The sequence below is a fragment of the Maniola jurtina genome, chromosome 20, assembly GCF_905333055.1.
Source record: "Maniola jurtina chromosome 20, ilManJurt1.1, whole genome shotgun sequence".
In the NCBI taxonomy this organism is placed as follows: Eukaryota; Metazoa; Arthropoda; class Insecta; order Lepidoptera; family Nymphalidae; genus Maniola; species Maniola jurtina.
Genome location: NC_060048.1, coordinates 4,183,332 through 4,201,715, shown reverse-complemented (window position 1 = coordinate 4,201,715; position 18,384 = coordinate 4,183,332). Strand labels below are relative to the sequence as shown.

Sequence of the window (18,384 nt, the reverse complement as noted above, 5' to 3'; positions counted from 1 at the left end):
AGTACTTATAAAATTATCCCACAAAGTATACTTAATTAAGGGAAATGTCATAAAATTGATCCAACATCGATTTCAATATTTTGTTCTTTCAATTTTATTTTTCTAAACTCGCTAAACGAACTGAAATGAAAGTCTATACTTATTAGCAGAGGAAAACTTATTGTCACAAGCACCTAATACTGTAAAATAATACTCTATACCTACTAGGTAAATTATTTATTATTCTTAAATATGTAAGGTACGTCCTCTAAAACGACTAGACACAGATATAATGTTGGCCTGAGTACGACCGTTAGTAATCCGACTAATTGGATCCAATTTATAAATCTGACTAAAATCGCCACTGGCCAAATAGCTTCCCCTCTAGTCATGTCCTGCGATGATTAAAAATGCCTACAGAATTTGTCATTCACCTGGCAAACCGGACGTCCATTTAAGAAATGAAGATGGTCAATTGATTCCATTTTTTTTTAAACCGCGTAATCTATTGGCTGTAGTATCAAATAACTGCATATTTGATATCTGGAGTATTAGCTGTGGTAAACTAAAGTATTACATGCCATCTATACTAATAAATAAAATTGGAGTGTCTGTCTGTAATTTCGAAATAACTACCACATATTAAGGTCATATGGTTATTTGAACGATACCATAACTGAATCACACGTTTTTAAAATTTTTGTCTGTCTGTCTGTCTGTCTGTTTGAAAAGGCTAATCTTCGGAACGGCTGAACCGATTTTAACGGGATTTTCACATACAAGTAGAGGATTGACCAGGGTGTAACATAGGCTACATTTTTAACCGACTTTCAAGAAGGGAGTTGTGTTTTTCTACCTATGTACACCGAAATCTCCGAGATTTCTGAACCGATTTGCGTCATTTCTTTTTTAATCGATAGAGGAACTTTTCGACACTGTTTCATAAAAAATTTGGATTCCAACTCTTCAATCCTGATGCTGCAGGGGATCTGACCAATCCACGCGGGCGAAGCTGCGGGCATTAGCTAGTATATAATAAACTACTATTAGTAGGTAGGTGTATCATATTATTCATAACGGTATGAGTTGTCTAGGTAAGTATCTTATTTAGTAAAATAATTTTCTATAGCATGTGGTAATAACATGTAATCGTAAAAGAATTCACACGTGTTCTTTGTATATAAATATACATTATTAATATTATCTACTTTTACTGTTATAATAAATAGAAGAAATAAATACTATCAAAGACTAACTATATAGCTCTATACCTACTTAAAGTTTTTATCACATATAATATTATATTAAATACTGTAAGCTGTGAGTCAAACTCAATGCGGGATTGCTCAGGAATCGTGATTTCCATAGCGGGGACATTATTATGATTTATGAATAAAAATAGCATAGTTTGTGTTTCACGTGCAGTTAGTATGTACAACCGCGCTGAATGGAATTTCCTTATTCGCGTGCTTTCTGATTCATTTGTATTCTGCCAGTAGATGCGGACCGATGCCGAGTTAGTGAGCTAACGTATACGCGTTGTATTACGAACGTATTATGAATCGGCACCGGAAACTGCGGCTTCAACTATCGGCGTTTTATATTCTATTAATATGTTTTAATAGTCTGACGCATCATTTTCATATCAAGCGTTAATTATGAATTATGATCTATGCTTAACACAAAGTGAAAAGGATTGCAGAGGTCATGAGTCATGACTCATGAATGTAGGCTTCATGAAAAAAAAATGTTTTAGATTTTAGAATAAATATCTGTTAGTCGATATCACTCTATTAGATAAAACACTGTAGATAGATTGTCTGGTGGGAGGCTTCGGCCGTGGCTACTTACCACCCTACCGGCAAAGCCGTGCCGCCAAGCGATTTACAGTTCCGGTACGATACCGTGTAGAAACCAAAAGAGTTGTAGGTTTAAAGAAAACTGCCATAACCCTTCAAGGTTAGCCCGTTTCCATCTTAGCATCATCACTTACCAACAGGTGAGATTGCAGTGAAGGGCTAACTTGTATCTGAATTTAAAAATACATCACGAAAAGATGTAAGCTCTCAATGTAGTGAAGTGCGAAACTTCGGAAGAATGCCCCAGGGGTTCAAGAATTTTTCAATCAAGTTTTCACGTGGAAACCGTGGCCGAAAACGCGGGCATTTTTGTATTTAGTGGAGGACCAACTTTTAATTTAACCGCTATTTTAATTGCTTCACATAAATGTTTTTAGGTTTCGTGAGCAAATAGTATTTACTATTTACATACTAAATGGCCTAGGTAAAAATGCATGGAATGTAAGATAAAATAAGTCGCGTGTGCTCTGGAATTGGGTTGATATGTCGACTGGAGTAAATATCGTGACTCGAAACGTCATGTGCGATTATTCTTTTGAAGGAATTTAGGGTAGACTATTTAATGCAATTGCAATTCATCACAAACAATAGGTAGGTAGGTAGGTACTAGCTAGGTACATCAACTCATCAACCAAGCTATATATGCCAACTTCTAGAATAATTTAATACATTATTAACAAGTGAAAGGGCCTCGTAAACGAAAGATAAACAATATTAACATAATAATTTCAGATAGAAATGAAACGGAACATAAATCTGATCTGAAATGCAGCCCGTATGAATAATGTAATAGTTAATAATCAATCTCCGAAAGTACTTACGAAAAAATTAAAGCACGAATTGATTACATTATTACTAGATAAACAATGTAACTAAGTAATATAATATTAGTAACTGCTAATCCATTCGGATTAACTCATGTAAAATTTTATATACCGATATAAATAATGACTAACGATATTTAGCACATATTTCACGTCTGGATAAAGAAGCTTTCTAATCGTGAAAGAGTAACTTAAAATCGTTTCAGTAGTTTACTGATTGCAAACAAGCGAACAAGTCCTTTCTTTTTATAATATTAGTAGATATAGACAACAGGTAGGTATGTACCGATTGGAAATCCAGCTCCTGGAAAATCAGCGAAGTAACCTTTAATTATTTTAAGTATATACGGAATATTTAATTTATATGTCAATGTATATACGATACAAATTAATATATTTATATTGTGTATACCTATATTTTTCCATGTATTTATCTATATTTTTTCTTCAAAATTTTGTTTTGTCCATCACTAAGTAAATAAGTCTCTGATTTTCGAATTCTAGAATTGCCATAAGTTTCTGTTTGATATAATCCTAAATCCTCAGGCGGTTAGGAGCTCGCGGTAGCATTGCAGTCTCATAGGCATCCGGCTAGCGGTGCCATGCAACTTGCATGGAACAATGCGGATAGGACACGTGACCAAAGCTTCCGATCTACGACCAGACAACCACGTGTGCTATGTATTATTTATATATTTCATAAGTAGCCTTGCTGGGCTGTGATTGGTCATTTGATAAGCGTGCTTGTTAACAAGCTACATATGCCGATGTTGTGGTCAACTTACTATAATAAATAACATTCTAGAACTTTGATAACGACAATGTATTCTTAGACAGAATCGCAATGCGCTAATTTGATTATATTTAACTTAACTATAAGTATTAAAAATATTAAAACCACATCCTTTTTACCCGACTACGGCAAAGCCAAAAGGAAGGGTTATGATTTTAGTTCGCAAGAAACATTTTGAAAAGCATATTCGGAACTTATAATTTTAAAATAAAAGTAACACCAGTTCAGTATTGCGTTTTTATTTAATCTATAAATACGGTTTTATTTATAGAATCGTCTATATTCACACGCCTAAGTTAAAAAAAAACTTGAAGCGTTTTACGAGTATAACTACCTTTTATTATTCTTGTAATATTCGTAGTATATTATGTAGGTATACTTAACTACGATAAAATGCCAATGATTAGCATTAATTGTCCTCTCAGGAAATGAGACTTCATTCCACAGCTGGTTGGTCACTACACTTGGGGTGGTCAAACAACCATAAATGTAAATCAACATAAAAAGCCATCCGGCCGAACCCTCTTTAAATTGTGTCAATTTTTCTGTCTCCAACAACGGCCAAATATGTCATGAGAAAGTTTTATAGGTTAAAGTCTGTTCACTAACATAGTGTCGCTACCTAACTTGTGTTTATTATTTACTAGATGATGCCCGCGACTTCGTGCACGAGGATTTAGGTTTATTAAAAATCCTATGGGTACTTTTTGATTTTCTGGGATGAAAAGTTGGTTTTCCCAGGATCAAAGCTAACTCTGTACCAAATTTCTTCAAAATCGGTCGGTTAAAATTAAAAGTTAGCAAACAGACAGACGCACTTTCGCATTTATATAATAATATTAGTATGGGTATTCATATTTTATAACAATAACCATAAGAATAATAAAGTATTATTTTTTATTCTTAGAATAGATAGAAAACATTTATTTAACAAAGACAGCAAAAAAAAAGTAAAAATAAGTGCGTCTGCAAATGTAGTGACGCTAGGTTAGCGAACGGAGTTTTACTAAACTTAATATGCCCACGATTTCGTCCGCGTGGACTACAGAAATTTCAAATCCCGATTGATTGTAATATCCCTAGGGGTTGAATTTTCAAACATCCTTTCCTTGCGGATGTCTAGTATGTATAAGTCCTAAGTAGGTACTTATTTATTTTGGCAAAATTGTCTTCATTAAAATCATTTTTAATTTCGATACTCGTAATGTAGGTAAACCTTATATAAACAAAGCTACCTAGGAATGAAACTGTACATTTTAGAACATATTTAAATATACCTATTTAGTACCTATCTCAACTCAATGTACCTACACATTAAACAATAACATTGATCGTTTAATAGCGGATATAGAACAGACAAGAATCCGCTTGATAATCAAGCAATTATCGCTTTCAAAAGCAACGCAGGCAATTCTGATAATAGCCTACTCTTGAAGGTTCAAGTAACCAGTAGGTACCTGATAATTTTCGTTCAATATGCATAAGTGCATAAGCTAATGCGATCGCATGCCATTTATCTTTATTTACTTAACTCATTTTTATATCAACATTTCATTTATTGTTTCAAAGTAGGGAATTATCTAAAGCAAAGAATTTCTCATTATGATAATGAGTAGTTTAGTGCCTAGTGGTGTTTACTTTGTTGGCTATTAAAATATTATAATAAGTATTCATTTCTTTTATGCCGCTTCTATTTTATTTTTTTGGTTTTGCGTTTCTAATTAAAGAAGACTTGACACATCTACAATAATTTATTTTTATACTTATCATTATTTGTAAAGGTTCCTACGTGCAGTCCCACGCATTGCTGGAGCGAGCTCGGAGTCAATTCCATGCTCTTTAATCATTTAGATTTCAGGCACATATGTGATCTTCGATTGTGTAATATGATGCTCTTTTCGGGAGCATACTTATAATAGATTTTTATAATTTTATAAGGTAAACTGGTAAAGTAAGAGGTAAATTAAATGATCAAATGACAATAATATCGAAAAAATACCCTCAAAAAAGAATCCATATTATTTATGCCGGAAAACAAAGTGTCCCACGGGATTTTTCTAAATCCACGCGGACGAAGTCGCGGTCATCATTTGATAATAAATAAATAAGGGAAAGTATTCCTTATCATGACTATGACACAAAAATATTCCGGGAAGATTGATAAGGGTTCGGGAATGTAAGGTATGACGACTGTACTAATAGTTCCAAGTAGATAATGTCGATAGCATTGTTTGAAGTCATCTGATTCTACAAATAATAGATAAAGTGGAAATCGTTTCTTAGGATAACTGATAAGAAACATGATAAGAACTTTTGACGAATTTTGCATCTATGATTATTATGTGTCATACTACTACTAATAAATATGTACATAAGCCAAGCTGATTCGTAGTTCCTTAGGTATATACATCGATTTTGGAAGATAATGCAGAAATGATGCCATAATATCTTCGTACCATGATTTGATCCATTGATCAAAGATATTATCTAGATTTGTTCTACTTATAGGTGCAAGCCCAAATGGTCAAACAGTTGGTCGAACATCGTAGGAGAGATCTGTTACAGGGATCATGAATCATGATTTCTGCACTGAGGAAGACGATGCAGAGAAACCCCACGATACTACCCCTATTGACACAGAAATGATGCCGTAGTAAAAATTAATTAAACACAAAGCTAATGCAACTAAATTAAATGGGATTTATAAATAGGGGAGCATTATCATACAATCATATCAGCTTTTATTTCACTCTGAAGTATATACAGACTTTAAATCACTCCCGGACATTTCATAGGTTTGATAAAGTCTACTTGCATACCCGACCCCCATCGATATCCATGCGGGTGACAAAAAAGGGCACCCACATCCAAAATGACGTTTATATGAACGAAATATCATAATCGTAAGATCGCAGTCACACTAGCGATTTGTACCTCGGCTAAAGAAGGACAAACAAGTGAAAAAAAAACTTGTAAATATAGACCTTCTTGGTTGCTAGGTTGAGTTGCCCCTAGATCTGAATTGGCTGTTAAAAGCTTTATTACTTGTGTGATTGATGAAAATTATAATGATGTTGGTATAATATACGAGAGATTTATATGGCTGATAAGCTAAAACAATTTATACACACAGAACTATTAACCATAATTTAAACATCTGATTAAGATTTTAAATGAAAAATTAGTTATTGTTAAGCATAATATTCAAATAAATTGTATAACATATTATAATATCTATTGATAAAAGTATTTTTTTCTAGCTACGGGTATACCTTCACCTTTTTGTGAAAAACAAGTAGGTGTACAAATTTCTTCAGGCTATCACAATCTTGGCATGTAGCCATGGGCCTGCTTATTATTCTAAGCCTGTATTTTACAGGCTACTTGTTGAATATAATCCGAGTGCATACAATATATCAACTAATAGGGTATTTGTGCTATTTCATCTAACTTTACTAGTCTCCACAATTTATCTTCGTTTCAGTAGGGTCTATTACTTTATCATTCTTACCAATTACACCTCTTCTAATTAGACTAAAATATCTATTTCTATGCCAAACTTTTAGATCTTTACACGTGTCGCGCATGAAAACGATACGAGTATTTACGATAAAAAGTCTTAAAACAAAAATTCTCTAGTATGATCCAACTCGAACGCTGCCCAGCCCGGATATTGGGATTGAGAAACAAAAAAAGACACACGCTCCAAAATATTGGGGTGCGTGTAACCTTAACGCGTGAAGAATGGTGCTTTTAATTCTACGAAACAAAATAGATCAGCAACTACCGGATTTTGTATTATACATGTCTGAAAATATAACCCAGTACTAGGATTGGTAAATGTTCTGTTTTTTTAGGGATATGCTTGGATTTTCTTGACGTTAGTTGAATCGAAAATATTTTTTGCTATTTCTAAGATAAGGTAAGGTCTAACTAAGGTATCTTTTTTTAGCCATATCCAACGTAGTATTATAAAACGAGTTGAAATGTATTGAGTGAGTTCAAAAATGAAAAAGAAAATGGCAGCAACGTATTTCAAACTGCAAACAACTCGCTGGAGATTAGAGCTACTACGCCACGCCAACATATTAAATAGCAGACTCCCAAAAAAGATGTAGACTTTCGTACTTGGTGTACATTCCCACGTACGTATATTAAGACGCTACCGAACAAGTCTGCGCAAACTTTTTGCTCTCAAATTAGAGTGTGTGATAAAAAGTGGCCAGTTAAGGGTAGCCATTTCAAACTTCCAAAACAGGATGAAGGAAATATGGAATAAAAACCTATTGTGCGGAAAAATTGCGGTTTTAAAAGGACCATATTCTGTATACAAAGTGCATTTAAATACTTACTGTAAATATTTTTTCTCTATATTTCTGTAAATTTGATAGAATTAAAATTTTGTTTATACCTTCCTAATATTAGTAGTACTTCTTGGTAGTTATTCAAAAAGCTGAGTAAAAACCTCGATTCTTTCCCGTATTTATATAATATAATATTTTACACGATTTAGATGGAGACGTGTTCCACAAAACAGAACGCTTGGTACCCCTAAGAAAGGGGCATAATAAGAGCGGCTCATGCTGAAATGATGAGACAGCTTTACACAAAAGCATTGGGGCAAAAATATTCACCCCTGAACATCCACTCTAACCTTGAACAAAGAAATGACACGTGGCAAAATGGAAATAAATTATAGTACAACAAAAACTGTACAAACAGGCTCTTACACTGTAGTGGTCGGAATTCGGAATACTTATTCAGTGGAAGTATCGAAAATCGAATTTCGGCAAACTTTTTTTGTCGAATCTGCTGGCCCGATTGGTCTCCATAGCTTCACAGAAAGTGAAGTGGCGAGCTCATAAGTTTTTGCTGCTCGAGATGAACCCTTTAACACCGTAAAGATTGTTGAAGGAAAAGTTGAAATCTGCGTCGTCTCTAGAGCCTAGACTCTAGACCAAACCTCCGTTTAGAACTCTGTTAAAAATGAGGAGGCTCGAATCACTTCGTTCAGGAGACTGAGAAATCGAGAATCGTTTTCACTGGCATAGAACGACAAACAAGCTATAAAGTGAACAAACGTATTTATCATGTTGAGTCAATTATGATAAGACTAATGCAAATAGATTAACAAAAAATCAATATCTAAGTAGTTAAATAAGACTTGTTTTAACTTTCAACATTGATTTCTTTCGCATACCTACTTCATGAAAGATTGACTTACAAAGTTTTAACTAACATAACGTAAGTATAACGAGTGTAAATTAAAAATTTATAACACCCCCGACGATCCAAAGTATTTGAGTTTTCCAAAACGTCATTTTCAAATAAATAATTATGTATTTAGTGGTATTTAGGCAACGTCCATCTTGACAGCTTGACATTTGTCAATTGACATAATATTATGAACCTAACGGTTATCTAACCTTCTTTTCTACAAGAAAACTAGAAAAGAGCTGATAACTCTTTAACGGCTGAACCAATTTTTTTAGATTATAGCTAAGAACACTCTCGATCAAGCCACCTTTCAAACAAAAAAAAACTAAATTAAAATCGGTTCATTCGTTTAGGCGCTACGATGCCACAGACAGATACACAGATACACAGACACACAGATACACAGATACACACGTCAAACTTATAACACCCCTCTTTTTGGGTCGGCGGTTAAAAATAGGATCTAATAGAAGAGAATCTAACTTAATAAAAGTAAAAAATTGATTGATAGAAACAAATTCGTAGTCCAAGTGATTATCGCTGTATATAAATTCTAGACGAGGGACCACCAGGGAAAATGTAATTTCCGTTTTATGTTTGGAATAATGATTATGCTTGGCATGGTCTTTTAGTTTGTGTATATTTATAAGTTAAGTAGGCTGCCTGTTACTCTGTTAACAAGAGATAAGCATATCTCGAGGTTTTCGATATTATTAGTAACTGGAGCATTATAAGTAATTTGTGTATTAACCTGTTTACTTACATCTTGATAAGTACAACTTAGAAATTTCTGAATGGGTTTTATAAATAAATTTAACCAATTTTATCATGACGATTAATATTATAATATAATAATATTCCCCTTTCCCCTCCAGCTAAGCTAAGTTCAAAGCTTGTGCTAGGAGTAGGTACGAAAATAGTGCAACGGTTGGGGTTTGACCGATGACCTTTCGGTTTGCTGAAATGTTCAGAAATAAGCACTGCTGATTTTTTTTTTAAAGAACTACTTTATTAGTATACCTAGCAGCCATAACTTGGACGAATAAATACACTTTTTCGCCAAAAATCCATAAGCAAATTCATTATGTTAAACGCATTACCTAATGATCAACCCATTTCCGCCCCACTACTGAGTACGGGTCTCCTCTCAGAATGAGAAGGGTTTAGGCCATAGTCTGCCACGCTGGCCCAGTGCGGATTGGCAGACTTCACACACCTTTGAGAACATGGAGAACTCTCAGGCATGCAGGTTTCCTCACGATGTTTTCCTTCACCGTTAAAGCAAGTGATATTTAATTGCTTAAAACGCTCATAACTGAAAAGTTAGTGGTGCGTGCCCGGGATCGAACCCCCGACCTCCGATTCGGAGGCGGACGTTCTAACCACTAGGCTATCACAGCTTTACCTATTAAATAATACCTAATAAATAATAACAATTCCTCGATCATATCACAAAAATAAATAGTGTAGCGAAAGTACCCCATCTTATTACTATAATAGAAAATTTAATGGATCGTTGAAAAGATTCGAGTCGCGTATCTCAGATCCGATGATAAATTGCCTTCGTCCGCTCAACTCAAGTCTCTTATAACAATAAAAGTATACATTAACGATATATCATAAGGCTTTTCGAATTGGATATCTGTAAATTAATGTACTGATGCATAATCAATTCATAATAGACAGCCCGTTACGACTTATGGATCTTAGAGTAGGTCCCTATCTACATAATTTATGGTCAAAAGATACGCTGCTGGTTCCTGTGATTTCACTGCCTAATCCTATAAAATTATTGTTGAATCCTTATATATTTAAGGCTCATTAAAGGATTCAAGTTAAAACAAGAGAAGCAACGAGCAAAAGTGACAATAAATATTAGGTTATCAAGCATATGGAAGAAGTAGGGTGTCTCGAGTAGGTAATGTGAGGAACATTCCGGTTCCACCTAATCGGACATCCTAACAATGCAAGAAACAAATCCTTATTCACTAGACCGAGTCGAGAACTCCCAACATATGCTCCTAACATTTCGTCGAGGAATATGTTCAGCGCTATAATAAAACAAGGTTCGGCGTCGAAAGACGTAGGGCCTGCGGAGGACGGGGCTGGAAACGCGCTGTATTGATCTGCCGCCGGTACACCCCTCCCCCCCGCTTCACCGCCCCGCCAGACATTACAGGAGCACTCGCAACCCTCACCCCCTGACGCACCGCGCGCCCTCCCGACTACCCGGCGATTCGCAACCACACCCCTTTTTAATACGAACGCCGAGTCACGGGATTTTCCGATTCAATTTACTCAGCAATCGAGAATAGATGACTAGATTTAGACCACATGATAAAACTGATATATAATAAAACTATAGACTAGAAATAAATATAAAACTTAATAAAAACCATTAAATATTAATCGTCTAAATCGAAACGACGCACACGCAATTGAAATCGACAATAATGAAGAGTCGAGAACGCAAGACGACGGCGGTTCTGAGAAAAGCACACGAGACCGATTTTAGGATATTTGTCAATTATCATGCACGCATTGCCGCAAAAAAGAAGAAAGATTAAGAGAATGCGAAATGTTTACTACCATATATAGAGTGGCGAATGCCGAATTCGATTATGGACACAATAAGCAATGAGACATTTTCGTAAGTTCAATGACTCCGCGAACAATGTACCGCGAGAGACTGTCGGGACTCGGGACCGAGCCGCCACTGCCAGCAGCATCTGCTACACGACACGATCAGGGATTTTATTTTATAGTCACGCCACATGTCCTGACCAAATGTCTATTCCATAATGCACTCTGTAATACGAAGAAAAAAATCTGTTCGGGACAGTTTGGATTGAATAAGAAATAGAATGTACAGCTTTACAAAATGACTAAGTAGATACGATGTGTAAAAAGGGTGAAGAATGCGTTGACGTACGACAGAAGTGAGTAGAAGAAAAAGACATGTTGTGCCGACCCCACATGGCGTAGGATAAAGGACAAGAAGAAAATACGACCGTTATCATTATAAGTATAGAAACTGGCTAATAAATATAGGTACATTTATACAGCACAAACCACTGGCTCTTGAAATTTTGCATGTTTTTTTTGTAACGTCTGAAGTTACCTATAGTAATTCACCGTTCAGTTTCTAGATCCGTCAAAAACATGTTAAAATCATGTTTGTCTGTCTATTCGCGCGTTGATGTCACCAATACCATCAACGTACAAAAGGTAGCGTGCGAGTCTCAGTGCAATGCATGCCAGGGATAAATTAGTTATCAATAGAAAACGTCCAGTTTTAAAAGCTACAAGTAAAAAGGTAGGCGTTTATAAACAGAAATCAATTATAATTACAAATATGATTGCGTAAAATTCACTTTCGTTTGCTAAATGAGTCAATATCGATAAGTTAGCTTGGACTGAGTCATCAGTGCGAGTTGGAAACATGCGTAGCCAGAATAAATGCGTGACGCACATGCCATAGTCATCCTTAATGACGTTCAGCCTATTGTTTTGCAAATGCAACCAGCGACGATTCAATTCAATTCAATTCCCTCGAATTCAGAAAACGTGAGAATAGGTAAAAATCTACTGTCTGTTTTTTTAAAAATCCGAATACAAACTAGCCCTTGACTGCGATTTCACCTGGTGATAAGTGATGATGCAGTCTAAGATGGAAGCGGACTAACTTGGAAGAGACATGGCAGTTTATTAAACCAATACCCCTGATGGGTTTCTACACAGAATAGTACCGGAACGCTAAATCGCTTGGTGGCACTGGCACGCTTTGCGGGCGTGGTGGTAAACTAGTCACGGAAGCCGAAATTATAAATTCCCAAATTGCCCCTGCCAGGAATCGAACTCGGGATCTCCTACTTATAATACCACAGCGAATAGTGATTACCACTCAGCCAGGGAGATCGTAAAATTTTAACCTACTCATCATAATTCATATGAGTCCTACAAAATCTTATCTCAAAATAATATCTACAATGCATCCGTCGCATTTGAAATGATTGAAACAATTTACAAATCAATGCACGCTAATAACAGTAAAACCTGATGATAGTGACATTTATAATAGCGTCTTTAAATTGCTAGGATAGACATTCAAATAGATTATAAGCCATGAAAATGTTATGGAATAAAATACTACGTTTAGACGATATGGACTGGTAGAATTGAAAAATATACAGCAGTCTGCACATTACTATGCATGATCCATAAACCACCATAGCCCATAGAATCGCAAAGGCAAGTCCACCCACTCAACATTGCATGTCCGCGGAATCTCGCAAGTTACTCCAATCGAGTTGGTTCAAGAGCATTACTTTCTAGTGACTCATAGGAAGAGAGCTATCTCGTACAGACGGTCCCAATAAGGAAGAGGGTAATAAACGAATTCATCTCTCCCATCTTATGTGGCTTGGTAGCCCATTAAAATACACAATGCTGCACTTTATGCCATAGTGCTCGGCCCCAGTTCTCGAAGGGCAGATGTTATTTTTAGGCTTTAAATTGATACACCAACAAAGGAAAGGATGTGTGCAATTAACACGCACTTTCGACGTAACACGACCGGCGGTGATGACAGCGTGATGGAATTCTTGATAACATTATTACATGATGGCAGAATTCATACAAATAGTAAATCCTCACTTCATCATCATCATCTAAACCTATCGCCGTCTCTTACTGAGCACGGGTCTACAAATGAGAACACCTTAGAGGTGCGAATTGAAAGATTTGACACACCTTTGGATCACTAAAGAGAACTATCAGATATGCAGATTTCCTCCTCCTTAAAATGTATAGGACTTCGAAAAGGGTGCATACCCCGGACCTCTCGAATATTAGGCCGCAGTCAGCAAGTCCACACTTAACCTAATTATTCATCTTCTCCAAAAAGAAAAAAGGAAGCACTTAGACCTCTTACAAACGAGGGAGATTATTACAGGAAAAAGCAAGCCGTCAAAATCAGGTCAAGAGAACAAAAACAAGCAAGACTCTTATCCCCCAATCGTATTCACATTTAATTAAACACTCTCAGAAAAAGAAAGCCACTCGGGTACAAGGGCGTATATCAGATTGTTCTCGGAAGACAGTTCTGAGTTCTGACACTGGCTGACCTAATTGAATATAATGGTGTGTTATTCATCTGTCCGATCCCTTCCTTGATGTCTTACAAAAACATTATGTGAAGCGGCGTTACTGAAGCGTCTACATTATAGACGTACAGTGTAATAGGTTTGAGTTTCATTTTATAACTCTTACATATCATTAATTTAATAGCGCTATTAAAATAAGGGACCCTTGTATACTGCCAGTCAATGGGAATGATGGTTGATTGTTTGGGAAATGTTTCACAGTGTTTACTCTAATTCTATTTCTAGAATACTCTTACGCACTACGCTTGCGTGTAAATCATTTTATAGAAGCTTTAAATTATGATGAACAGTCAGACACTGAATTCAGAATTCACAATATTTTTGTAAAAAACGTTTTGGTAATTTTTTTTTCAGAATTGTTCAAATACCAAATTATTACCAAAGTCTTTTGTGAAAATGAACAAGGAATCTGGAGGTTTGTAAGATTTTGTTTTACATAATGTGTTTCTTTATTTGTGGGTCAACATTCTTTATGGTATGTGGCTGGTTGTTTTGTTTATGTTACTGTTAAACAGAGCACCGTTCATCCTTGAACTGATCTATATTTAGACTTAAAGACGATCTTTTGATCCTTACCATATCCCTACTTAAGTTCCCAGAAATTAGTGACGAGTTTGGATGCATTCAAAAAAGTAAACGTCGTGTATGTAGGAATATGTTTATCAATACAAGCTTTGTTAGCTCGATGGAAACGTTTTGGTTAGAAATGAATGGTTCAAAGGAAATTGTATTGCGTAAATCTCGAGTAAACTTGCAACTATTACCGGTCTGAAATCGGCGTTAGTTTATGTTTTCACTTCAGCTGGTTTTGAGTATGTGGCTGTCATTTACGTATTATAATATAGTAAGTTGGAGATAAGCGAGCTATATTTAGAGAGCGGGGATGCGCTTTGCGGCTGCCTCGCACCTCACACACCTACGCAGACCCACTCCCGTAACCTTGCCGGTTGCCTCCCTTCGTAGGACATTCCGGTTCCGAAACTCGCTTACATGTAACTTAGATGATATCTTTTAATCAACTATTAGACATCAACGCACCAATTAAGTTAGATAAAACGTCGGCCGAGCTGCAATACAGTTAGCTCGAACTTAATGGGTCTTTACTTAATTCGAGAAATAGCCTCTTAAGAGTCGTCAAGTGCACGCTTTGTTAAGGCTGTTACAGCAGTTAACATTAACGAGAAAAGTGGCAGATAACTCATGACTCGTAAGTAGGCTGTCGGCGAGACTGGCCCGATGCATTATCTGAGCGCTGGAGCGATAAAAACGAACAAAGAACAATATAAGTCATTTAAACTACCTTTCGCATGAACTCGGCTTGCGGGTTCGGGTGACAGTTTGAGTTTATTCCAGACATTTTTTTATGCCGCTCCAAAAGTGTAAATTACAGTTACCTACGAAATATGCGAATTTGTATCTATATAAAATGTTAACATTAATATAAAATGTTAACGTTAATATAAAATGTTAACTTTGGATACCTATGAATTATGTTAAGTAGTAAAATTGCAGGATATTATCGTTTAAGCAATCGTCGTCCCCCGGCTGGTCGTTAGAGTGTAAATCCGCCGAGGGGCGCGTCTCGCCGGCAAAGAATGCAATGTGCGTGCAAAATTTTCAATCGGGCACATAAGCCGTGCTACACGGCGCGGCAGATGTTAATGAAGCAGCGAGACGCGGCAAACGGGATCCGACGATATAGCCACTACAGTGCAGCCGAGCACTGGGTAAGTGGGTAGGTACCCCGCCGCCCGTGAAATTATATCACGAAGAATTCGCCAGACTCGTTATTACGGCACTGACGATGATAGATAACGAAGTTGCGTCCGTAACTTTCATAATTGAATTTATGGCGAACGTAAAAATAACCGACAATCAAACTCTCCTGTTGTCTACCCGCTATTGTAAAAAAAAATATAATAAGATCAAAAAACAGTAGGTAAATTATTTCTGATTAGAAAGATAAGTCTACGTTAAATAAAAAACTGAAAGACTCACCAGGCTTTGACGCGAATGAGGACCTCGCCTTCGGATAGTGTGGGCTCGGGCTTCTTCAAAATTTTGACAGTTTTGAGACCCCCGAAGCCGGTGAGAACGACCGCGCGCATCTCTTTGGGCGGCGGGGTCTCCTTTTCTTTTTCCTCGGTTGCCTTTTCGGGGGTTTCTTCCGGAGGCGTTTCGGTGGTTCCATTCTCGGTCGGGGTCTTCTCGGGCGCTGCCGCCGCGGGGGTGTCCGTACTCTCCGTCATGTCTGGGGTTAGGTACGGTCAACGTGTGGATCGAGCGATACGGCAAGCGGACGCGGTGCGAATGAGCCCGGGCGAATGAGGCGGAAGCCGGCCGGCGAGAGGATGCGTCGCGAAACGAATGAGTGGAGGGAAGGGCTCGGGCCGGGGTGGCGGCGGCGCGGGCGCGGGGCGCGGGGCGGGCGCGAACAGGTGGCCGCGCCCGCACCCCCCGCGGCGCCGCCCGCCTACCCCCGCTCGATATTGCACTACACAAAACCTGGATTAACTTTATTACTCCATGCCCGACATAAAACCTATAAAACCTATACTCCTCTAAGTGCTACGTCGGAAAAAACGCCGAAAAACCTAAGCACTACTCGCTACGAACGTGACTTGGCAACGAAATCGATAACGCAAGGGTAACAGCCACAGCGAGAAAATCGATATTGTTTGAACAATATACTATGTTTTCACAGCGTTACGGCCGAGCTGCCGGAAAATTCCTAAGTCCCTTATAATTTCAGTACGCCTATTGCCTACCCGCATTAGTATAAATAGATGGTTCGCAACTTGTTGAGCATTACAACAGGTTTGGCTATTATAAACTGGGATTACTGTTTCTTGAATTCTATTTTTAGTTCTAATCTAGTGATACCGGTATACCAATGTGTCTTTAAATAGTTTTACTAATGTTTAGTGCCTCCCTACCTGCTTATTACCTGTACTATTATGTATTTTGAGATAATACTGACATGTTACAAACATTAATAAATTGTAGGTACAAGGTAGGTATAACTTCTATATCTGGGAATCGAATTGAATAATAATGCACAAATTATTATTATTATTCGTGCATTTTGTTGATGATAAATTTTATCAAAATAATGAGCTGAACACCTACCTAGTTACAATTAAGTGTAATTAATTACTTATTGCTATCAAACAGTTCAAGTATGTAGGCTTCCCACTTCAATACATTAATACTTACCATTAAAAAATATCTAAAGCCGTTTTTGTTGAAAACACGTTAAGAATTTTCATAAAATTCTCAAAACTTTGATAATTCAAATTATTTTATTTAACTTGGATTTTTAACTGTTACCAAATCAGACCTTTGCTAGAAGTTCGCAATATCAAAACATGTATTAGGTAGGTAGTTACTTACTTAGGTACCTACTGGGCAGAATTTTTTTTTTTTGAGTTTTCTATATACCTACCTAGCTGAATGAGATGACATCAAATGAATCGTAAGGAGCCGCTGGATTCAGGCGGGCGCAAGACCGTGTCGTGTGGAAGTCCTTACAAGAGAGCTATGTCCAGACTCCAGCAGTGGGCTTCTATCGGTTGATGTAAATTAATTCTCACTCCACACTCCATTCTAAAAGTAGCCTCGGGCCAGTAGTGTATGAGAATTCGACGGCGCTGTGGTCTTATAAGTGGGAGGTCCCGGGTTCGATTCCCGGCAGAATTTAGAATTTTGTAATTTCTAAATCACTGGTCCGGTCTAGTGGGAGGCTTTGGCCGTGGCTAGTTACCACCCTACTAGCAAAGCCGTGCCGCCAAGCAATATAGCTTTCCGGTATGATGCCGTGTAGAAAACAAAGGGGAATGTATGGGTTTAATAAAAACTGCCGTACCTACCTAGGTTAGCCCGCTTCCATCTTAGACTGCATTATCACTTACCACCAGGTGAGATTGCAGTCAAGGGCTAACTTGCATCTGAATACTTAAATAAAAAAGAATATAGACGTAGGCTAATGAACACAGAATTAATACATCGTATCCGTGAATGTTCCCCGATAGGTATAATACATTCCCCCAATTTGTCCCTGATTGCGATGACCGGATCGCCATTATCCTCTCATTCAATTTGAAGTGTGTCTGATAGCTTGATACGGGCGCAGTGTCGTCGAACGCATTCTGACCAAAAATCGATTGCCTTTTTTATTTACGAATAATATGGAATAGTTGAAAGATTAGGTAGTCTGCGGCGAAATTTTTGGGGATTCTTCTGATTGAATATCACTTACACTGAAATCAGACGACGAATATTGTAGATAGGTAGCTATAGTTTTTATGCTTACCGCTTACGCTGGGCATACACATCTCAAGTTTACCGTCAAGTTTACTGAACGCTCGCGCTGCTTCAAGTCTGTAAACTTGACAGTAAAGTTGATCGTGTCAGGCCAGCGTTAGACAAACTTTCAGTCAAAATCCTGCCTGTTTTAATAAAAAATAATACCATATTTTTTTTTAGCAAAGCCCTGCCTCAGTTAAAAAACAAATAACATAGGCTACTATTATCTCTAGCAGCTCTAA

The 18,384-nt window shown here is 37.1% G+C and overlaps 1 protein-coding gene across 2 annotated transcripts in view; it reads right to left on the bottom strand.

Annotated features, from left to right (window-relative positions):
* LOC123875946 (synaptic vesicle membrane protein VAT-1 homolog-like) overlaps positions 1-16,220 on the bottom strand; it is a 42,366-nt gene extending 26,146 nt beyond the window's left edge. Inside the window, exon 1 of one of the 2 annotated variants that reach the window (XM_045922056.1) lies at positions 15,836-16,220. In XM_045922056.1, coding sequence (XP_045778012.1) covers positions 15,836-16,086 — 251 coding nt within the window. In that variant the 5' untranslated portion in view covers positions 16,087-16,220. The remainder of the gene's footprint in view (positions 1-15,835) is intronic. The other variant, XM_045922057.1, reaches the window with a different exon arrangement.
* Between the last annotated feature and the right edge of the window lie 2,164 nt (positions 16,221-18,384).